The sequence below is a fragment of the Melampsora larici-populina genome (genome assembly GCF_000204055.1).
Source record: "Melampsora larici-populina 98AG31 unplaced genomic scaffold MELLAscaffold_36, whole genome shotgun sequence".
NCBI classification, from domain to species: Eukaryota; Fungi; Basidiomycota; class Pucciniomycetes; order Pucciniales; family Melampsoraceae; genus Melampsora; species Melampsora laricis-populina.
Genome location: NW_006768800.1, coordinates 716,082 through 738,828, shown reverse-complemented (window position 1 = coordinate 738,828; position 22,747 = coordinate 716,082). Strand labels below are relative to the sequence as shown.

At 39.7% G+C, this 22,747-nt stretch overlaps 6 protein-coding genes across 6 annotated transcripts; 2 read left to right on the top strand and 4 right to left on the bottom strand.

Moving 5' to 3' along the window:
- Positions 1–991: 991 nt before the first annotated feature.
- MELLADRAFT_22371 (uncharacterized protein) lies at positions 992–5,504 on the bottom strand (the record flags this gene model as incomplete). The annotated part of the gene is made up of 12 exons (XM_007413357.1): positions 992–1,194; positions 1,270–1,621; positions 1,696–2,052; positions 2,127–2,270; positions 2,351–2,433; positions 2,491–2,823; positions 2,933–3,175; positions 3,326–4,288; positions 4,380–4,446; positions 4,537–4,604; positions 4,663–4,729; positions 4,824–5,504. Coding segments are annotated over 12 exons (3,561 nt in total), but the record flags the coding sequence as incomplete, so codon positions are not given.
- A 2,279-nt stretch (positions 5,505–7,783) lies between these two features.
- On the top strand, positions 7,784–9,383 carry MELLADRAFT_78606 (uncharacterized protein; the record flags this gene model as incomplete). Its single annotated transcript, XM_007413395.1, has 2 exons — positions 7,784–7,857; positions 7,925–9,383. The coding sequence occupies 2 exons, from the start codon at positions 7,784–7,786 to the stop codon at positions 9,381–9,383; spliced, it is 1,533 nt and encodes a 510-aa protein (XP_007413457.1).
- Positions 9,384–10,714: 1,331 nt separating this feature from the next.
- On the top strand, positions 10,715–12,438 carry MELLADRAFT_90309 (uncharacterized protein; the record flags this gene model as incomplete). The annotated part of the gene is made up of 10 exons (XM_007413396.1): positions 10,715–10,736; positions 10,834–11,033; positions 11,125–11,181; positions 11,249–11,290; positions 11,357–11,432; positions 11,498–11,582; positions 11,667–11,770; positions 11,849–11,890; positions 11,970–12,170; positions 12,257–12,438. The coding sequence occupies 10 exons, from the start codon at positions 10,715–10,717 to the stop codon at positions 12,436–12,438; spliced, it is 1,011 nt and encodes a 336-aa protein (XP_007413458.1).
- Positions 12,439–13,016: 578 nt separating this feature from the next.
- On the bottom strand, positions 13,017–16,974 carry MELLADRAFT_49560 (uncharacterized protein; the record flags this gene model as incomplete). Its single annotated transcript, XM_007413356.1, has 6 exons — positions 13,017–13,440; positions 13,567–13,877; positions 13,954–14,180; positions 14,267–14,386; positions 14,484–16,552; positions 16,640–16,974. 6 exons carry the CDS (start codon positions 16,972–16,974, stop codon positions 13,191–13,193), a joined length of 3,312 nt encoding a protein of 1,103 aa, XP_007413418.1.
- Positions 16,975–17,501: 527 nt separating this feature from the next.
- On the bottom strand, positions 17,502–18,290 carry MELLADRAFT_109437 (uncharacterized protein; the record flags this gene model as incomplete). The annotated part of the gene is made up of 2 exons (XM_007413355.1): positions 17,502–17,956; positions 18,029–18,290. 2 exons carry the CDS (start codon positions 18,288–18,290, stop codon positions 17,502–17,504), a joined length of 717 nt encoding a protein of 238 aa, XP_007413417.1.
- A 976-nt stretch (positions 18,291–19,266) lies between these two features.
- On the bottom strand, positions 19,267–21,705 carry MELLADRAFT_109436 (uncharacterized protein; the record flags this gene model as incomplete). Its single annotated transcript, XM_007413354.1, has 11 exons — positions 19,267–19,408; positions 20,058–20,184; positions 20,246–20,341; positions 20,416–20,610; positions 20,695–20,782; positions 20,841–20,892; positions 20,956–21,046; positions 21,113–21,176; positions 21,269–21,353; positions 21,420–21,553; positions 21,646–21,705. 11 exons carry the CDS (start codon positions 21,703–21,705, stop codon positions 19,267–19,269), a joined length of 1,134 nt encoding a protein of 377 aa, XP_007413416.1.
- Between the last annotated feature and the right edge of the window lie 1,042 nt (positions 21,706–22,747).

Genomic DNA, 22,747 nt, shown 5'->3' with positions numbered 1-22,747 from the left:
CGGTCATCGAAGGTGTGTCTCGACTGCGGGGCTGGCATAAGCTGGTATTGCATTTCTTCGCATTTTCAACCTTGATTTTTGCCCAACCACACAACTCATGATAAAGTTAAGCAAGGAATAAAAAATACAGAGGCCTTGCCATGACCAGGTTTGCTTCAACTTTCGGCTGAAGAATTTTGGTCGCTACTTTTTCATTATTGCAAACATCACTTGCAGATGAACCGTGCTATGTAGCACCTTTGATGAACCTTTCTTGTCTTTCAGTTATGTACTTCAGAACAACTCCAGGGAAAAAGTGAAGCATCAATTACAATGAGAACTTCAATTAAAAAAATGCGGATACTAAGGTTGCCAAAAAAATATTTCGACAACTAATTCAGAGGAGCCCCTTCCATATTCCACACCAATTTACTCAAGGCTTGCGTGCAAATTTGGCCAAGCAACTGTAGACTCCAAACATCTTCATTACTATCCTTATTTTCTTCTAGTAATTAATCCGACTTTGAATCCCAATCCTTATTCTGTCCAACCATAAAGAGACCATGAGATCTTCTAATTAGTGTTATACCATTGTCATCAGATTCATACATACACAACAATTATAAAGCAGAAAAATCATTATTTTGAAACACCTTAAAATGTGTATGATTCATGATTTCATTAAAAAACAATGACTTGCAAATCTATAAAAATTATCAACTTAAACTAATTAAACCGAAAAAGATAAACAAAACAAAAACAGTCTACCGATTTTATTTTCCAAATGAATGGAAAAACATCTACTTGTAACTTCAAACAAACTTCTAATACGACTCATAACTTTTCAAATTCTAATCGCTAATCATCCACTCAAAAAATAAGAAAAATCCAATTAGAAATCCATATTTTCACCAATCACCTTATACAATTTCCTTTTCTCTCTCTTCATTCCTCCCAACGATCCACCTGCAAAATCTTCTTTCCAATTTCTAATCAATTTAAGTTGTTTTCCAACCCATAAAGCAATCGGTTGAACTCCAACACTTTCAAACCAAATACTCATCACTACATTTCCAATCACACATAAGGCTAATTCTAATCTGAATTCATGTGTAAGTGGTACTAATTGTAAAATATCATAAAACCATCCTGATGTGACGAATAACATGTAAGTCGAAAACCCTCCTAATCCTGCTAAACAAATCACAAGGAGAGCTGATTGATTGGAGTAAATTAAATGAGCATGTCAGTATTTTTTAACGGATTGAACTTCACAAAAACTCTACTCACAATTGGTGAACATCTCCTTTCGATACGGAGGTCCAACTGAGAATGTAGCAGCAACCAACACATACTGGAAAATCGAAACGAGAAAAAGTGTAGAGTTTTCTGGATTGGATGTAGGTAATTTATGTTCCCCTGCTTCAGGCATTTGGGGTTCATACCATTCTTGAGATCGAACTCGCCAAAACAAAATAGCTTGGATTGTAGAGTTAATGGCTACTTGACCAATCATTGAAACTAAAACTCGTTTTGAAACTAATTTCGCAGTCGGTCGCTTTGGTACCACTCGACCATAGGGATGAGTGCGTCCCATGGCAATGGCTATAGGGATGATGATGAAAAGATCGATGTAAAGAAACTTCCAAAGAGTAATCAAGTATATTAGTACATTGAAAATAAAAAAGTCGATTTTAGAGCCAAATCATCACTAACTTGAAAATCTCCCAAAGAAGATGGCAAGCTGTATAGCAAAGTGATGGTCGTAAACTGGATTAAGCTATACAATGCCATATACTTGAAGCAAGAGAAACTCGTGACAAGAGCACATCTCCCTTCACGAATCACTTCAATGAAACATGAGATATCAGGTTGTCGACTCGTAAAAGGCGCTGCTACTGATGCTTCAGCTTCCGATAACGATAAGCCTACGTCAGCTGCCTTTAAAGCTCCGCAATCATTTGCCCCATCACCACAAAAGCCAACGGTGTAATCCAAGCCTTGTAATCGTTCCACCAGCTCGTGTTTCTCGTCTGGTGACATCCTAGCAAAGATCACCGTTTTATAAAGCATCTGTGTCACCCAAGCAAAACAGCGTTTCAGTTGATCTACGTGATTTCTGAAAAGTGAATATGCTCAAAACAGACCCGTTGTACAGTTTCTAGTGCTCCATAGTCCATGATCCAACGGAAAACGTCACCGCTGACTGCGAGAACATAGTCTGTCGAACCACTGGAACAAGAGCTCAAGATGCTTTGGTCGCCATCGTGGTCGTCCATATCGAGAATAGGCTGTCAAAGAAATCGCGGCAAACTGAATATCAATAAAAAAAAGTACTGCCATTCACGAAAAGAGAAGTGAGCTGGCTTACCCTGAGGGTATAGGGGTCTAGTCTTTTGGACTCGGTATCAATATCGAACCACATGATCGTTGAGCCCGCTACGGCTTGCGAGCCTTTGAGAAACAAGTCAGCAAGCAATCAACATTCCTTTGGTGAAATCCAAAACATACCAGAAGCAAAGACTGGCATATAAACTCGAGCAGAAGGAGAGATCATCCCACATTCTCTACCAACACTAATCCCTGTACGAATATTGTCTCCAGTGCACATCTTGATCCCAATATGAGCATTCCTTAGAACATGAATCGAAGGCTCGGTACCTGGTTTGAGCTTGTTTTCAAAGATAATGAACCCCAAAAATCGTAAATCAGATTCCACATCCGCTCGACTCAGACGTTGAGCTTTGAGCCAAGTTAATTTAGGATACGATTTGGCCGCCACAGCGATCACACGATAACCGTTGCGAGTGTAGTCGGTTAAAAGTTCTTCGTAGTCCTTGGGTACTATCTCATGGTACACACAAACAAATTGAACAACCAGGGAAAAGAGCTTCAATTTAACCGTACAGGCTGCGTATATGATGGGTAATATAGAATCAAACCGGTAACGCACAACTGTCCTTTTCGCAGATATCAATCATAGCCTCTGGTGCACCCTTGACGTAAGCTTCAATGCTAGGAGACTTCAGCTTCCTAACGAGCACACTCATTCTTCGTAACTCCGAAGCAAAGTCAAAAGTTCGAATAATACCGAGTTCCAAGAACCGAGTTGATTTCATCGCATCTTCCACTTCAAAACTAGTTCCACCCGGTGGTCGAACGATCGTCTGGACAAGTGCAGCCTGTCGTTCGGCCACTCTTGAACTACCAGGTGGAATCAAGGAATCGGCTTGAGTCGGGACAGGTGTAGGTGACGGTCGAGATTTCTTTTTCTTTTTGGTAGAGCCTGAAGCCTTATCTTCCTTCCCTCTACGACGGTCACGGGGCGGATCAGGAATAGATTGACTTAAACCGGCAAGGGCCGAGCCTTGATCACCTTCTTCAATTGACCACCTTGTGAACTGAAACATCTTTAGATCCAGCGGATCACCCAAAACTTGTCCATTGACTACTTTCAGCCCATGACAGGTGGCCAAGGCGTGCATAAGAGGAGTTTTCTTATCATCTGGCGCAAGGATTGGTACGTCTTCAATCTCATCGTACAGTTCACTAAAGTCACCATGAGAACGATCGACTGTTCTAACGCCGAGCACATCTAAACCTTCTTCGGTCAATGTACCAGTCTTATCAAAACATACCAAGTTGATTTTGCCACCGATGTTGACTCTGTTGGGTGAGATACAAAATATCCCCAGCTTCCTCAAACGTGCCATAGAGAAAGAGGTACCGATTGACATTGTTGCTGGTAAGGCGGGTGGAACGACGATTGTGATCAAATCCAAAGCCCGGATCAAGATGGTACTCCATTTGATGCCCATCTGTAAGAAATTTATCGCACTTCCCACAAATCCAAAACCGGCGATCAATGCAAGAGCACCAATAAACCGGAACGAGTCTCGATAGAATGCAAAATCCATGGGTTTCGGAAACAGCATGGATCGGATCAAGGCACCTTTAGTGGTATTGAAGGCTGTACGAATCACCATAGCTTTGGCAGCTTCGACAACATGAGTAGGATCAGATTGACGTGTCCGAGTAGCCTTCCTGATCCGAATGATTTTTGTGCCGCAAAACAAGATATGCTTCGCCAACGTTGGAGACGGATCGCCGACCATGTTACTCATCTCCTTGAGCGTGGACTCTGCAGCCGGAAGCTTTGAAACCGGAATAGACTCTCCAGTGAGCATTGACTCATTGACGATTGCATCACCTGATAACAAAAGTAAGTCGGCTGGAAAGGTGTGCAGGCTAGCTTCTGAAACGTCGATCACATCGCCCGGCACAAGGTCCACCGAATTCACAGACACCCCTGGGTGATACAAGAGGACGCCGATCAAGATGGAATTGTGTTCAGAGATGGCGAGTCTGACATGTGTATATGAGTGAATCTTGGTACGCACATGTAGTACCCCGCAAAACCGTGACATCACAGGTAAAACGCGACAGCTCTTGCATACGCGCGAGGTTCTAACAAGCGTTGAACGGCCATTAGTCAGCTGTTGCATCGGGTGAAAGGGCGACAAGCACGGGAAAGGAGTATGTTGGAATAGTGCAAACACGCTTGGTTTCGAACAAAGTCGTCAGGACGCTGCTGATACTGATTGCTGCAATACACAGCGCGTAATCTAGATGCACAAGATTGAGATCAGTGAGTATATAAATGATATTGCCAATCGCGCTTACAGTAGTAATCGTCCATTGACCATAGAATGATTGAAGCGATTTGAAATAAATAGAAAGGATGAAGGGCCTAGTGGATGAGCCAAGACGTGAAGTTATGCGACACTGATCAATACACATTGCATCACGATAACCTCTTCGCGGGTGAAGATATCAAAACTTACTTCGTCCACTAACAGTTGGGCCGTAGTCTTTCCTTTGACTTCCATAACATTCTCGCTAAACAATTGGCGCCTAGACGTACTGTCTTTATAGTCGAGTCCCTTTGCAAGATTCGAAAGTGAAGTCAACCAACAGGGGTCTTGCCAGTCTCGGGCCATTCGAAATTGCATAGTGATAGGATGAAGAAAGAATCGGTGATATCGATAATCGAAATACTTGATCTGAGTAAGCTGAACGGTTTCGGGAGAAGTCGACGAGGAGCCGCAGGACTGTGCCAAGGTGACAGTTGACATTCGAGGGCTTGTTGTTTTGGAAGCTCCACCGCCTGATTTACAGAGAGACGGTACAGTGGTAGCCTGCTCGCGACAAGCCGGTGGTGTACGCAGACTGGGTGGAAAGACAGTGACCAATGGAAGTGGATCATTGAACGTCAAGGTTTCTAATCGAACAATGTGACCATCTCCGCCATTGGTATTGATAACGAGGTGAGAAGCCTCGGAAAAAGAAGTTTCTTTTCCTCGAGATTTGAGCATCCATGCAACCTTCCATCGACCGATCAACCAAAGTATACCAAATGAAAAGATACAACCCAATTTCCAGAGTGCAGCTTTCCAGAATACTAATCCCCAACCAAAGAAATTAATCTGCATATCTTCATCTACAAAATATACAGACTGGCGAGTCAAAGGATCATGGTTCTTGTGATCATTACAGAATTGACCTCCGTCGGTGTCAAATTCACTAGACATTGGAATAATTTCGATTCGTGATTCTCCACCTGAGCTCATCAATCCGAATGTATCTTTTTGATGCCGTCTACGTGAAGTGGATGAGTCAGAAGATGATGGATCAGAATTGGAAGTCGAAGTCGAAACCGAGGAAAGATCATCATCCGAATCATCAACGTCCGGACAGGATTCATCATCCGGATTGTCACGGTAAGAAGGTCGAGAAGCCAACCTTGATTTGGAACGAGTTGAACGGCCACTGTACCAAGAGCTTGCAGCTGAACGAACTGAGCGACTCATTGATGGACGTCTTCGGGTGGAAGTAGAACTACTCCTGATTGGATGATAAGAGTCGCGTTGATGACTAGACGCTCGACCTTTTCCTTTGAACATTGCGGATAGGTTGCTAAAGAAGCCAGTCTCGGATTCATCCTGAACTGAGCCATCATTGGGATTAAGGTGCGTTCTTCCTCGCCTCGTAGAAACTTCGCTGGCTCCTGCATCACTAGAGCGGGAAGATCGTGGCCGACCACCAGAAGATATAGCTCCAATAGAATGTTTTCGGCGGCCTGAGAGAGTTTTTGAGCGACTTGATCGAAGTGAATATGCATCACTATCAGGTGCATTCCGGGTCTTCCTGATCGAGCGTGATCGGCTTGGGGACCTCAATTGCATGCAAGTTGCACTAGAAGGAACCGACTCAGCGGTAGGGCCTGAGAACATGGAACCTTGAGGGTCATCGTAAATCGGGAGTGCGTCAGACCTTTCACTGTGAGGTGATAAGGAAAGGTATTGGGCTTCTTGAGACACATCCTCGTCGATTTCTTCTTCTTCAATCAAGCTTTCATCTAGAGTCTCGATCTGGTCATCTTGACTTGATAAGGAAGGTTTTTGCAAAGTCAAAGTTGGAGACACATCAGGCTCGCTCATCAAGAAATTGGTTTTGATTCGAAAGCGAGTGAATTCTGTTTATGAGCTTGGATATTAAAGGTTCGAATGGTTTCCTTGTAGAAAGCTTGAGAGAAGCGACGAAGTTGATTGATGATTGAAGTTGATGGTAAATAAATGGTAATGGTGTTTTTGATAAATTCATCCAGGTCAATTCACAGCACTTTGTAAAAATCACAATGTCACAGGGCGCGGGTATTTACAGGAGCGGCTGCGCACCGAAGCCGCTCGTACCGAAATGAGCTCGGTAGCAGGCGCGCCTCTACCATTGCAAAACAGCAAAACATGGTGATTTTGAAGCGCAAATTGACTGCATGAGCAAGTGGAGCATAGCTCAGCAACACTTGAGTGAGTAAATGAAAACTTCAAGGTGTACACCATCAACTGCTGTACGCTCATGGTAAAAAACATGGCCTAGGGCGCGAAACTAGGATCATAATCATTCGTGTTCCAGACGACTTTAACGATGAGACGAAAGACGTCCTCGTCAGTTTGTGTGGCAGTGGCACAAAAGGCATTTTACTAACACTTTTTTACGAGTCCTTCGCAAAAGAAAACTGTGATCTCTCGCAGATTCAATCAAGGTAAGAACATAAAATTGCGATCCCATCGCACCTATTTGCTTGGATACATGTGCACGCCAAACTTTTGCTTGAAATGATGACAAGTTATCAAGACGTAATAAACAGTTAAAGACCTGATTGAAGTCTGCAAATCGCCAATCACCCTACACACGACATGTATTGACCAACACACTCGTCATAGTCATTTTTGTTACCAACGCCAAGGTGTGTGTGCTGCTGAAGGAATTGGTTTGGTTGATTCGAGTTTCCTCGACTCTAGGCTAGTATTTTCGCTCAATGTTGGGTTTTACTACCCATACGTAATCCTTCCAAACAAGACTTTCAAGACTGGCTGTCTGGTATCTTGATCCCGATCATCCGGGCCAGTTAAGAGGATGGATGACGAATACTCCGTCGATTAATTGAGGATTTCGTACAACTCTTGCAAAAACCAAAATTCGTGTGGTGTTTTCTTTCCAAGAGGCAGAGAGACCCATCATATAAAACACGGCTGTTCTGTGCATTCATTCTTTCCACTCCAGCATCCCACTCAGACATCTACTTGATACTTATTCTTTAATCAGTCACAGCACCGGTTGCTCTTTTGTTTCTTCATACAAGCTAGCCTTATTTCCTGTTCACTATCTTTATTACTCTTTCGAACTTTCATACATTTACAACTTGAATTTTTATTTTATTTTATATTTTTATAATATTATCAACATGCAGTTCACTTCTGTCACCATCTTTGCATTAAACGCTTTCTTTTCATCACAAGTCAATGCTCTTCCATCGAGGTCAGTTTCTTTTTCTATACATCATCTCAATAACTTCATTTGCTAACCTTTATTTTGCTTTTTTCAGCTCTAGTGTTGATCAGACCTCAACACTCCATACTCGAGACATCAATGCACCTCTCAGGAGACGCTCCGTAGTCAAACAGCGTGACATTCCTGCTCCTATCCTCGCCGCTCTTGGAGTCCAGCCAGCCCAACCCGCTCAACCTGCCCAAACTGCTCAAACTGTCCAAACTACGAACAAAGCAGTAAACCAGACCAAGAACACTCGACGATCACTCAAACCACGTGATATTCCTGCACCTGTTCTAGCAGCTCTGGGCATCCAAGCTGCTCAACCTGCTCAACCTGCTCAACCCGCCCAACCTGCTCAAACTGTCCAAACTACGAACAAAGCAGTGAACCAGACCAAGAACACCCGACGATCACTTCTGAATCAGCGTGATATTCCTGCTCCTATCCTCGCCGCTCTCGGCGTCCAGCCTGCGCAACCCGCTCAGGCTGCCCAACCAGCTCAAACTGTCCAAACTACGAACAAAGCAGTCAATCAAACCAAGAACACTCGACGAGCACTCAATCAGCGTGATATCCCTGCTCCTATCCTTGCAGCTCTTGGAGTCCAGCCCGCCCAGCCCGCTCAACCGGCTCAAGTTGCCCAACCTGCTCAAACCGCCAACAAAGCAGTCAACCAGACCAAGACCACCCGACGAGCACTCAACCAACGAGATATTCCTGCTCCTATCCTCGCCGCTCTAGGAGTCCAGCCAGCCCAACCCGCTCAACCTGCTCAACCTGCCCAAACTGTCCAAACTACGAACAAAGCAGTAAACCAGACCAAGAACACTCGACGATCACTCAAACCACGTGATATTCCTGCACCTGTTCTAGCTGCTCTGGGCATCCAAGCTGCTCAACCCGCCCAACCCGCTCAAGCTGTCCAACCTGCTCAGACAGCAAACAAAGCAGTCAACCAGACGAAGAACACTCGACGAGCACTCAACCAACGTGATATCCCTGCTCCTATCCTTGCCGCCCTTGGAATCCAGCCTGCCCAGCCTGCTCAACCCGCTCAACCCGCTCAAGCCGCTCAAGCTGCCCAAACTGTTCAAACTACGAACAAAGCAGTCAACCAGACCAAGACCACCCGACGAGCACTCAACCAACGAGATATTCCTGCACCTGTTCTAGCAGCTCTTGGCATCCAAGCTGCCCAACCTGCTCAACCCGCTCAATCTGCTCAAACTGTCCAAACTACCAACAAAGCAGTGAACCAGACCAAGACCACCCGACGAGCACTCAACCAACGTGATATTCCTGCACCTGTTCTAGCAGCTCTTGGAATCCAGCCTGCCCAGCCCGCTCAGCCTGCCCAACCTGCTCAAGCTGCTCAAGCTGCCCAAACTGTTCAAACCACAAACAAAGCAGTTAACCAAACCAAGAACACTAGACGAGACATTCCTGCTCCAATCCTAGCCGCACTTGGTGTACAAGCAGCCCAGAAAAATGGAACCTCAACACCCAACTAAACAGGTATGCCTCCCTTTTTCCTGCTCATCTGTTCAACTTCTAATTTTTTTACATTTTTCGTTTGTAGAATTATAGAAATAACATTGAATGAAAATTTTATAATATTTCTACTTTTTTTTAGATTTTATGGTTGTTTGAACACGGTTTTTTTATGTTATCATTTCTTTTGTTAAATCTTTTTAATGGTTTTCTTATTTATTGCAATACCATCATGTGTTTGCATATCTTTTGAGAGTCTCGGAGCCTTTGATGCTAAATCGGAATGAAGTCGATTTTGCTTCTTCGTGTGTCTCCTTGAGAGTCACACAGGTCAGAGTCATACCACCAGATTTTTCATTTTTCGCTACTTTCAAGCAAAGACGCTTGTTCTGCCAATTCACTTTAGTATCAACAGACATACATAAATTTTTATTCCTATTTTCATAAATCATTCATCTTACATCACTAATATTTCATATCGCTATCTTACTCATCCTTTGACACGAATAAAATTTCATCTTCACAAACATACATTCTTCCACATCCAATCACCCTTCATATAGCCACAAGAAAGATGTCGGATTTGAAGTATGATATTTTAATTTTGACATCTGATTCATCTGTTAAGTGTTCTCACATTTTAGGCGCCCACAGATAAGAGCCAAATCCAAGAATCCACATCCTCTTGAGACCTGTGCTTATAAGCAAATCTATCTCTATGAACAAACCCTATGCAACAGACTTTCGATGAAAGATTACAAGGCAATCTACGCGTAAATAGACGCGTCTTGAGCCATGAAGTCGACGGTCAAAAATCCCAAGTGAACAGCTGAGTATGTATGAACCAAGAATCCAAAATCTCGTTACTTGACCTCTACATTTGCTGATGTGACTCTCAGGTTAAATAAGAACATCTCCTTGAAAAGTTCCACACTATGAAGTATACCAATGGGAAGCTGAATCTTGTACCGAGATGTACCGTCTTAGTAAATATTTTGGGAAATTAGCAATGAGGTTTATACCATTACCACGTTAATAAATTTCCACTGCTCGGTCGGCGGGATCGCATGAAGATTGTATGATTAAGATAGAAGTGATTCTTGATAGATGAGAAAATGTTGAGAGATCTTCATTTTGTTGTTAAAAGTGGTGTACCGTGTGTGAGAGAAAGAGAGAGTCACGTGATGATAATCTACTTTACGTTTCTTGCCAAGACAATCGATAACTTAAAACACAGCCCACTTCACCACTTCACTCCATTCACTTCTTATCCTCAACTCATTAAAACTTATTCAAAAACTATCAAACCAAACCATCAACCAAACTCAGCATGTCAGAAATATTAGAAAAAATGAGAAACGCTGACTTCACAGGTCTAAACAGGCAAGTACTATTTCTTTCCTCTAAACCCAACCGATCAAACCCCAAAAAAACTAACACACATCACTTTTTGTTTTTTCTTGATCAGAGCTTTTGGTAAAGGAAAACATTCACCAAAGATACCACCATTAGGTGTAAATGAACATTCAAGAGGGATTTCAGGTGGACCTCAATCTAAACTCACGTCCAAAGGGTTTGGTAAGATTGTAGAAACTGGTGGTGGTGGTGCTGGTTCGATTTTAGATGATGATGATATTAGTCCACTTCAAGTTACGATTAGAAGTGCTACTGTAAGTAAAATCATAAACTAATCTTTTAAACCAGATCAAAAAAAAATCAAAAACTGATAGGATCAAAAACGACCTTTTCTTCTTTTCTTAGGTTTTCTTTATTCTTATCAATTTATTCATTTATATAGCTATTGCTAGTTTTCAAAAGGTTAGAACATCAATCTATCATGTTCGATCATCTTAACTCATCAACTTCTTTTCCCAATCTCAACCAGCGTTGGGATGTTGGTCCATCAGGTCTAACAGGTTTAGCTCTAGTACGTATTTTCCATCCTACTCAGTCTCCATCTCTCTAACGCGTTTTTCTTCTTTTCCTTCAATAGTTTGTCCTCTGTCAAGCTTTCCTACACGCTTTATCATTCTTAGTAGTACCTCAGATATACGAACGAACAGATACATGTCAGTCTTACCCTTGCTTAACTTTCAAAGTTTCTTAGAAACTGATGTGGGAAGGTTTATTTTAGTAAAAGGATTTGCTCGTGCTATTCGATTAACTCGTGTTCAATTCATCGTCTATGGAACCCAAACTGGTTTCACACTCATTCTATCGTCAGTTCACGCCTTATAATGCTCAATACCAACAAAAACTAACCCTGTTACGTTCACAAAAAAATCCCTATCATTTCTCAATAGATTGGTCTCTACTATTTCTGCATATACTGGTGGTTGTAAGAATCGAGATTCAGATCCGAATTCACAATTAAAAGATTATACTGCCAATATGGGTGGTTTCTGTAGTTGGTTTTGATTCGATTTCCTGATCTCAGTGTTTTCTTTTGAAGAGTATCAACTAACAAGAGTTTTAATTCTAACAGGAAACAAACGAGCCGCCGCAGCATTTTGGTGGTTCAGTTTCAGTCAGTCATTTCTTCTACTTACTAACTCTCTGTGAATCATTTTTTTGACTCTTTTTTCTTTTCTTCTTGAAATGGTCAGTTTCATTTGCTTTCTCACTTGGAATCGTTCTTAAATCTTGGTATTCGATTCGAAAGATGGGACCATCTCATCCAGCATTCGAACCACCAAGAGGTGGAAGAACAATAGATGAAGAACAACAAGCAGAAGAAGAAGAAGAAGATGAGGATCCATTACGTAGTGAGATGTCTGCAGTAAGACACAGCAATGTAGGAGGCTATTGTAAGTCGAATTATACATCATTCTTTCAAAAAAAACCCACCTTTTGTAAACTGAAGTGACACGCTTGTGGGGGTTTTGACCTTTAGATGGTGATCGACCTGTCTTTGAAGCTGATCGGATTCCTACGGGTTACGCAAGACCTGTACCGTACGGACAACAACCTTCAGTTCCAACCACAAACGAAGTGGTGTATCAAAGACCAGTGATGTCAACCTATAACGATCCATTTGATGAGATCCGTGCTCAAATCTATTCAGCTGGTCGATAAACTCAAACCACCTCTTAAACCTAAACCTCCTTGACCTTAAAATTCATGAAACTTACCTTTTTCTTTGACTTAGTGTTTAACCAAAATTTAAAGCTTGTAACTTTTTTTTTCTAAACCGGTTTGGTTTTATTTATAAAGAAGAACTACCTCCTCAAAGAAAAAAGGGTTTGTTCAAAGATTTGTGATTAAAAGGAGTATCAAAACGCGTAGGATGATGATGAAGAACATGTTTTATCGTTATTTAGTCTTCTTACAAACTAGCTCTCTATATATATGTATTATTGATTGATTTTTTTTCTCTAGTTGATGTAGATAGAAGTTTTGTTTTGTAGAATGGTGATTTGGCAAGATTTCAAAAGAAGTGTTGTGATTCTTTTTGTTTGTTTGTTTGTTTATTTAAAAGAAATCAGTAACTTGTTTGATTTTGGATTATCTTATAAAAAAGTTCATTTCAGACAACTTGTTTGAATTTTGCATGAAGTTCAAAGCAAACTAAAGGGCAGGTAATGAGGGACATACACTTTTGCATCTCAACCAACAGGGCTCCAAGATGGAGGTTTAGATTTACTAAGAAATGTGGTTTGGAAACTTATGGATTGATGGTATGTTATCATTACTTCATGCATGTAATTTGTTTATAGCCTACTACGTATCCAATCCATACAAGACTTTCTTAATTCCATAAAACTGAAAACAAACCCAAAACCAAAACCAAAGAGAAAAGATTAAGAAAGTTAAGAAGGGTAAGCAGATCAAGTAGATTTCTTCTTATGTTTCTTATTAGATTTCTTATTCAGATGTTGACTCTGATTGGATTTCTCTTTACCTAAGCCATCATCATTCGATTTTCGTTTCTTATTAAGTTTACTCGAATTCGAATTTTTAATACTAATCAATCTATTACCATTACTATTTTCATCTTCATTTTCATTCTTTTCAATCACTGATTCTAATTTGTTTTCTAATTGTTTCCAATCTGATTCTTCACCACCAATTGCATACCTAAAAGAAAAAAAAAAACAAAAAAAAAACATTAAAACCCAATTAAAGAATTATGTAAAAGAAAAGATAAAGAAAAGAAAAAAAAATGGAAAAGAAAAAACCAGAAAAAAGAAAAAACCTACTTACTGAGATAAATCAAGACTTTCAATTAATTCTCTTTGTCTTTCAACCAATTGTTTTTGAACTTCATCTCCTTCAATTTCTAATTCGTTAACCATTGATTTTTGAGTTTTAACTCTAGGTAAGAAATCCAACGTCTTAGTTTTAGTAGATTGGTCTTGATCAGGTAAACCTTTAGGATCTTGATTTTCTTGATGACTGGATATAAGTTTAGATCCTACTTCATTCTTTTGGATTTCTTCAATCGATTTAATCAATTTCCTAACCACTTTCACAAACAAAGCTAAAGTTTGAGAAACAGGTAATTTGATTTCTCTCTATTCTCAAACCAAATCGAAATCAAATCAGATTCTCTCTATCAAAAGAAAACCAAAAAAAAAACAAATCACGAACCTCAATCTCTTCAACTGATTTCCTTTGTAATCCTAAACTCAAAAGAATCGAAGATTGAACTCCAGTTAATCTAGTTTCAGAATTAAACTGACCACTAAAATATAATTCAGTTAAAGAAGGTAAAAGATCTAAGATCACATGATAATCTAACATATTATTAGAATAACTTGATAATCTTTTTAAATCGAAGGGTGTAAAATGTCTTGAAATCTCTGTTGAATTTAACACTATATAAATTCAAAAAAAAAAATCAATCAGATTAGGATCAATTTTCGTTTTGGGTTTGATAAGTTTGATTGGATTAGTCACTTACCTAATCCTCGTTTTTCAACTAATTGACCTGCATTGGCTGCTTCAAGTACGCTAAGACTCATGATCGAAGAAAATTCTCTAAACTTGTAAGACATTAAAGCAATGAACCGTTTACGAAAGTCTACAAAAATGACAAAATCAAAACGATCAACTTCATAAGTTTCAAATCAAAAGTATTAATCAAAACCAAAAATCAATCCAATCAAAATAAACCATACCCAAAGCAAATGCAGTAAGCCATCCAGCAGGCGTATAAGACTGATCACTGATTTCTTGACATAAACTTCTCAACATCACAGCAGTATGTTCACCTGTTAGTTCGTTTTCAGTTTGTCTAATATAAATCGGAAGATATCCCAACTTTTTCCAAAACTTTAAAAGTGTTGAAGTTAATCCAAAACTCACTCCAAGATAATCTATTCGCTCAGGTTCTCGATCATTTAATCTTTCAAGTAAGGCAGGTAATTCATTTGATTCTTTTGCTTTAATTTCATTTCCATTGATTTCATCTGATTCTTTGATGACTGATTTACGGACTTTTTCAGTTGAGTTCTTCATTGGAATCTCTTCATTTAAATTCACTAGTTTTCCATTAAAGAATGAATCCAAGATTTCCATCGCTCTAGTTCCATATCCCATTCTAGAATAATCTGGATGAGTAGCGATCCTAATGATCCTTGCACCTGAAAGTGTAGGGAAATCTTCATCTTGAAATTGTTGTGAGATCGTCCATGGAATAAGATCTCCTGATGCTTTGATCCCTCTATTCAAACTTGCAATCACACTTGGTCTTGAGATCTTACCTTCCAATGCGATCTGAATCACCACCAATGGTTCGGGAAGGTTCCCATGATCTTCATCTTTCAATGGTGGTAAAAGTACATATAATTGATGAGATGGTGCATCACTCATCAGTTGAAGATCGTTAGGTGAGTTCTTATAATGACTTGCAACATACAGTGACATCATTCGTCGTAGGAAAGCTTCAGAGGCTGGGTGATAACTGAACAATGTGTCTCGATTCACATAGTAAAGTTCACACTTGCTAGGATGAGGACAACCCTGAAGAGTCTTGGAAGACGTAGAAGTTTGAACATCGAGACACAATAATTCATTTAACCATTTCTCAACCCCATCACCTTCTGAATATCTAATAGGTTCTTCCAACTTGATTTCCTTTAACGATCTTGACAATTTAGGTTTTTGATGAGTCACAGCTTTATCAGTAGAAGATGGACCATCTTCTTGATCCCGATTCGTCGCAGTCGTAATCGGTACTGGTTTCCTTGAAAGTTCTCGAAGTTGTGCAATCAATTTAAGTGAAAGTGAACGACCAGTCCCTTCATAACCATTGATAGTAGAAGCCATAAAAACTAAATAAGGTCCAATTAAATTCTTTACAAATCCAATGGGGATAGCAGCAGCTTCATCTATCACCACTAATTCAGCTTGTCCTAAAACTTTATAATCTTGAGGTTCAATATATTGAATGGTTTGTCTATGTTGTCTAAAAATATCGATTCTGACTACACAATTATGCCATTCTGGATTAGTAGATTGATGTATATCATAATCTAAATGTTCCTCATAACCAATCGCATCTAATCCTTTAAAGATAAACTCAAAAACAGTTTTCAAATTCTCAGGACTTGGTGAAGTAACAAAGATATTAGAATATGAATGAGCAATAGCAGCAGTGATAGCCAATCCAAGAGCAGCCGATTTACCACGACCTCGAGCCGCCGTCAGTGCAACAGTAGAAGAAAGAGTTTTTTCAGTAATACTAGAAGTGAATTCCATTAAAGCTTTAGCTTGATCAATCGTTTTGGTAAGTTGAATGATCGGACCAATAGGTATAGTAGATTTAAGTTCTTCTTTAATTCCTTCTAATTCACTTTGTCTTGATTTCCCTTTACCTTTTTGTAATCTTTCTATATCTTCATCATCTAATAATTCGATATCTTTTCCTGCACTGATAGGTAATACGTTTAATTCATCATCTAATACTAAACAATCTTTAAAGGGTCCTAAACTCAATAAGAATCGTTCATTGAAACGTGCTACTAGATCGTGATATGCTTCAGTCCTATAACGTTCATGAACATCCATACTCATCGTGTAAAGTTGTTTGAGTGATTTCATTGTGTTGAGTAAAAGTACTACGATTCCTCCCCCAGTGACAGTTTCGATCGTTCGAGCTAGTAAGTTGGGAGTCAAAGCTTCAAAATCTTGTAAAACTACCATGCCAAAAGTTTGACCTAGAATCTTTTCCGTATCTTTATAGTACCTGTAGACAAACACAAATCAGTCATGATAATGATCAAATAAGAAGCTTTGATGTTTGATGTTTGATGTTTGATTTGATTTGACTCACGTGTATCTAATATCAGTCAAAGAAACAAATAATTCGAATGGATCCATATCACCAATCTCTCTCTGACCTTTCTTAACATCTCTTTTAATCTTTTGTTCTCTTTTCTTTCGATTAGAAGTAAATCCTAATTCTTTTTTATAACACCATAATACATTAGGTCTTGAAGTATGTCTTGATTGAGATAATAAGAAATGTAAATTAACGACTTGATCTTTTGATTTGTCTCCCAAGATAATAAAGAATGATCTATGGTTTGTTTTGATTGAGTTTTTGATTAAGGATTGGATTCTTGGATCTAATCGTTTTCTGGTTGATGTTGTAGTTGGATTGCTCATGATCGTTGTTGGGTTTCTATTTACTCTTGATGGTCTTCTTGATTGACTTTCTTGGTTTGTTGAATTCGAAAAACTTGAAAACTTGAAATGCTTGGAATCCAATTTTCAATTTCAACCACAATCAAACTGCGGCACAGCTCTTTCATATGTAACCATTCTTTACATATCCACTCAGTCTCCATCACCTCATCCCGTTCGGTGGCACTGCATCCTCATGAACATTCGTCAAGTCTACATAATTGCTCATGAGGTTCAGTGAATTGATAACTATGATAATCATTTCATTGGGATCCGATCAGAGATCATGCACATATATTCCACAAAATGGAGAATGCCACGAAATTCACCTTTTGTGAGTTGACCAGACCATTGAAAGGTTCTCAAACTCTTGAAGACGAAATATACAAAACCACAACGTAATGTTGATTTGAAACTTGCATGGTACAATAGCCAGTCAAACAACGAGTGTGAATCACAGGAATAAAAACAATCAAGTTAATGCACTATCAACACTCTATAAACCGAGTTCAAACAAATTTAACATGACCAAAGTAAGAAGTAACATGAAACCGAGGCAAATAAGGCACACTCCAAGCTCCCAAAACTTGCCCAGGAAACAAACCAGAATCAGTAACCGTACGAAAAAAATTCATCCTCCATTCAGTACCTTTCCCATCTCCATCCTGAAGATTAAAAATACTTAGTGGAACCACAAATTCACTTTTCCATTGATGTAGTGATCGGTTTATTTGAGTTTTGGAAATTAATCCATCTTCTTTTGGGTTTTTAAAGAATAGATTCTCGAATGGTTTATTTGGGTCTGCTGTTTTACTTGGGTTATAGATTATTGATTGGAATGTAACGTTTCCTGGATTCACTTCTATTTCTAGGTACGTCTGTGGATCTTCTGTACCACGAAAAATGAATGCTTCCATCACTTCGTATTCATAAATGTTATCGTTGGTACCTTGCGTACGATTATCTAAAACGAAATGATCTTGTATCTAAGTTTTCGGTTGATCAATTAGGATAAGGATTAGAGATATAAACTTACAATAAAAACTTGTTTCGTTATAAGCAGTAAAGACTAATTCAAGTGTAGAAGTTCCATAGCATAGATCAACAGTAGTGAGTGGAAATGGATTTTTGTCCGGTACTGATTTATTGTACTCTAGATGTGCCTTCGCTGGACAAGCCGGTACGTTGAGTGATGGTACGTTCAAAGCAAAGACAGTTGAAATAAATATCGGGATGATAGCGAGAGTGAGAAGCTTGAGATTCGATTTGTCCATAGTAAGTCTTGAATTCATGGTCATTTCTTCAGGATTCAGTCCGGTCCAGGGTGTGGATGCTCGAGCTGATGATGATGTTTATGGAAGACCTGATCATCAAAAGTGATCAAACTGGCAGCACTCGGTTGGGGATCCTATTAGAGTTCATATTCTTTTATATCATGCGACCAATGGATTGACAAAGTGTGGGAAAACGATCGATCATCCATCTGGATTCCAGCAGCCAGAGCACCCAGGAAAGCTCCTCTTGGGGTTTGGATTGAAAACTCAGGTCAGATCCAAAAAGACACAATCCAAATCCTGACTTTGTTCGGCACAAACCCCAATAGGAGCTTTCAAATTCCTGGGTCCTGACGCGGCTAGCCCCTCCATTTGCACAAGCACACCAGTCACTCTGACCCTCTTGAAGAAAATGCAGCTCAATCCTGGGCTCATTTACCGGATGACAGATAAACTCAATAAAGTTCCACTGTCTCAGTTTAATGAGAAGACTTTTAAAGCGTTAAGTGCGAGGGAAAATAGTGAAGATTATCAATCTTGGAGTTGTAAAGCCAAACTTGAAACCAGCGACGATTAGACAACTTTAGCATGAAGATACAATTTTACTGTTGGGTAAAATGCTATGACTGAAATGTGCTATACCCTAACGCAAAGTCTTCAAAAAAATTGAAGCTGGCAGTGCCAGTGGCAGTCGGAATGAGCATGAAGATTTTTATATCAAAAGGATTGTAATCTACGTATCAAGGGGGACCTTGAATCTCCAGCAAATTGTTTCAGGTTGTTCCACTTCAAATGTCGTATTTGGTTAAACAAGTCAAGCTTGGGATCAATCCTATCAAACCAATCTTTGAAAGATTCAACAGACACACAGTGGATTCCATGACACGAAATCAAAGCACGGTCGTTCATACGATGTTTGACATTACCATCAGGAGAGCTAATCAATCAAATTGTCAAACTGCTCGATAGAACCCAAGTTCAGTCATATTTTATAGAGTCGTCAGGATGGTTCTGTGGGTACAGTCTCCGATTTTCTCGCATTCTTTGGTGTAATCTTGGGTTTATGAAATGGACTACTTTCTATTCCAATGAACTTGGCTTCGTGATATTGTATTCTAGTCAACGTGATCAACTTCTGACATCTGTTCGTATCAATGAAACTTTTTTCTTTTAGAGCAAGTAGGCAAGTGGGCCCCATAATGACTATCATGTGCGACGATTGAATACCACCATGTGAAAGGACGCGGAGAGCAAAGTGCAGCTCAAGTGAATTCATCCATGGTTTTCTTATTATTAAGATCTTGTTTCAGTAATGTAAAACGAGGTGACACCATACTTGAATCACAAACAAGAGATACATTGGTTCAAAAACAAGACTGGATATCATCTTAAGACATAAATCTTGAGCGGCATTTTCGAGTTGGTCATGAGAGTCTTGTGGTCGTAAGGTAAGAGGTTCAGGGGAAAGAGATTTCTGTTTTTCGAAACCGTAGAGCCGAGGTCAATACCTGTAGAGATTTCAAGCCCTACAACACATAGTCAGTGTCAGTGTCACGGAAAAATGTGATGATGACAACATAAAGATGCGCCTCAACACATCCGTGCTTCACAACCATCATACCAAGGAAGTATAATATAACTCAAAAGAAGAGAAAAAGAAGAGTAGGCAAAGGTGACAGACATTTTGAACGATATCTGGTCAGATGATGGGTGCTCCCCGCCAAGCCTAAAATAGTAGTGTGCTTTGTCAGATTCCGTATGTCTAAAGCTCTAATTGAAAAGTTCACTCACTCATAACTGATATCGATATCCAAGTCACGGTGGTTCTTGGAGTTGGGTCGGACGGCAATAGTTCCGTTGACCACGTCGCCTTTGTTAACGGTCAACATGTCTTTCAAGTAAAACACGGTCTGCTTCCCTGTAATTTCAAACCTATTAGAGTCATACAAATAATGAAAAAGGTGATGAAGTCGACTTACAATGTGTGTATTTAGCATGAGGTCCAGTAGAGAAGGATACAGGTTTGTGACAAGCCCGGAAGGATACATCGAACCAACCCAAGATAGCATGTACATCTACCGAGATTAGACACGGAAGCGGTTCATCAAATCAGGTCACTTCAAAAAGTAATCGTCTCATGGCATCATACAATCTTTCCGTGTGGCTTCCAAGTTAAAAGGAGCCGTAAATGATAGATCTTCCTTAGTGACGGTAAGGAGATCAAAAGTCCGAACAGGACATGGGTTGGTGACCACAGATCGTAATTCGACTGTGTCGACCAGAGGTTCTCGTAGAGCAAGCTCTTTGATACACGAGTAATCAAAGCCATAAACATCGTCCCAGACTAAGAGAATAGATGGAAATGAAAAACATCAGAAGATCTATGGTTGTAATGTTTTCGTAGCAGTTTACTCAATCAGTGACTCACAGCCAATTTTCTCTGACTTGTAAGCCTCATCTTCAAGACCAGCTAGGAATAATGTGGCTGAATCGGGAAACATGAGTCCGTCTGGTTTCTGTAGGGAATTTCAGTCAGAATCTTGTAGATGACGATTTAAAAGTTATCTTCTGTACCAGGTATTTGTCACGTGCTAAGAGCACTGTGTCCAACATTGACTCATACAACCTGGAAAAACCAAGAAAGTTAGCATAGGATGACCTAAAGGTAGAATCATAAGATTGAACCAACAAAAAGTAACCCATCCACTCCGAGATGATGATATCGACCTTTTGAACGGGTAGTTCTACATCTTCCAGCTTACCCTTGATCAGAGTAATGGCTATAGGCGGACAGAGATTCTCAGCTTGTGTAGAGCAAAACTTATGATGAGATGAGAAAGACTGACTATCTTCAAATCCGTTGGCTTTTACAATCTTTTGCGCTTGGTGAATGATATCTGACATATCAATCTTGTTTACCATATGAATGAACGAAGAAATGCATAAATCAGCTCCGTATCTTGTCTTCAAAGGGTTTGAATTTGAACCGAAAGAAAACCTACACCGATAACTTTGGCAGCACCGGCTTTGGCAGCAAACATGCAAAGAATTCCAGTACCACATCCGACATCCAAAACAACCTTGTCCCTAAAACAACACACAGAAGTCAGATCAAATTAAATTTATCTATTTAGATATAAAGAAACAACCAACTTGAATAGATGTTTGTTCCACCACATTGAATTTCGATAACTAAGTGTCCGAACCTCATCCTTTAACATTTCTTCATGAATCCCAAAATGAGCATAACTATCAGAATAATAATCTTTTGAAGTAAGAGCCTGTTCCTGCGAGATGATCAGTCATGTTCAGGCTTCAGCTTCAGATTCGAAAAACTTTCAAGTCTTGATCATAAAGCTTGCAAGGATTTGAGACAGACCATTGGTACGTCTGAGGATGAAGGTTCAGGTTTGATTTCCAGACCGTTAGTTGAAGCCATCTTGTGAATGAAGATACGTGAAGCAAAGAACTAATCCGGTTTATTCTGATGATGATGATGGTGATGAGAATCAAAAAATGCTTCGTTGGAGGTTTGGATTGAAGTTGGGTTGGTTGGAAAATGGTTTAGTCGACAAAAAAAAAGTTGAAAAGGGCATATACTCAGATCTTCACAACCCTAACCACTTGGAATCAAAGTCACATGTAACAGTCACATATCACATCCCTGTATAAACATATTCCAATTTCCCATTCCAAGGAGAAGTGCGATGGTTCAGAATGTCCATGTGTGGCTCAGTTCCTAATGTGCAGAAGAAAACACAAAATGGAGCATGTGGCACCGAGACTCCAGCACACTTCTGAGTGCAATCTTCACCAAGCAATGACAAGTATCCAAGAAGAAATTGAAACAAGAGGCAGTTTATCAGCTTGTTCACCCGGTGCAGTTTCGAAGACACAGGCCTATTTGAACCTATCAAAAGCGTATTTACTCAAGAGAAGTAATAATTCCTCATCTTTATTGCTTCTGTCTATTTGTATATATATATCCCTCTTGATATTACGGGCGTTTAATTATCACCAAAGTAAGAAACCTTCACCATTTCACAATAGTAAACAAAAAAAACTTGTCATCTTTTATACTACGTAGACTTATCTAGAGCAGTAGCTAGTGCGACATGTGAGAATATAAGAACACTTCAAACTTGAAAATATACAAATATCAAAGAAGACTGTAAGACTGTTCTCCACAGTGTTTTGTGGAGGTTTGAAAATGCTTTGCGGGAATGGATCTTGGAAGCTGATTTGATGCTACCAGACATCATGATGAGTAATTAATTCTTTGGTTCATTCCAAGGGTCTTGAAATTAATAGAAGCACCCAACAAAAGGCATCAGTTTGCAAAAATCAACACTGTTGTGTGTATATTTTTTTGCCCAATGTAGGACAGCTGCTGTTATTATCTGAAATCGGCATTTCCATCAAGACATGACAATTGCATATCACCTTTACAAGCTTCAAGCAATTTGGCTTGGAATCCCTTT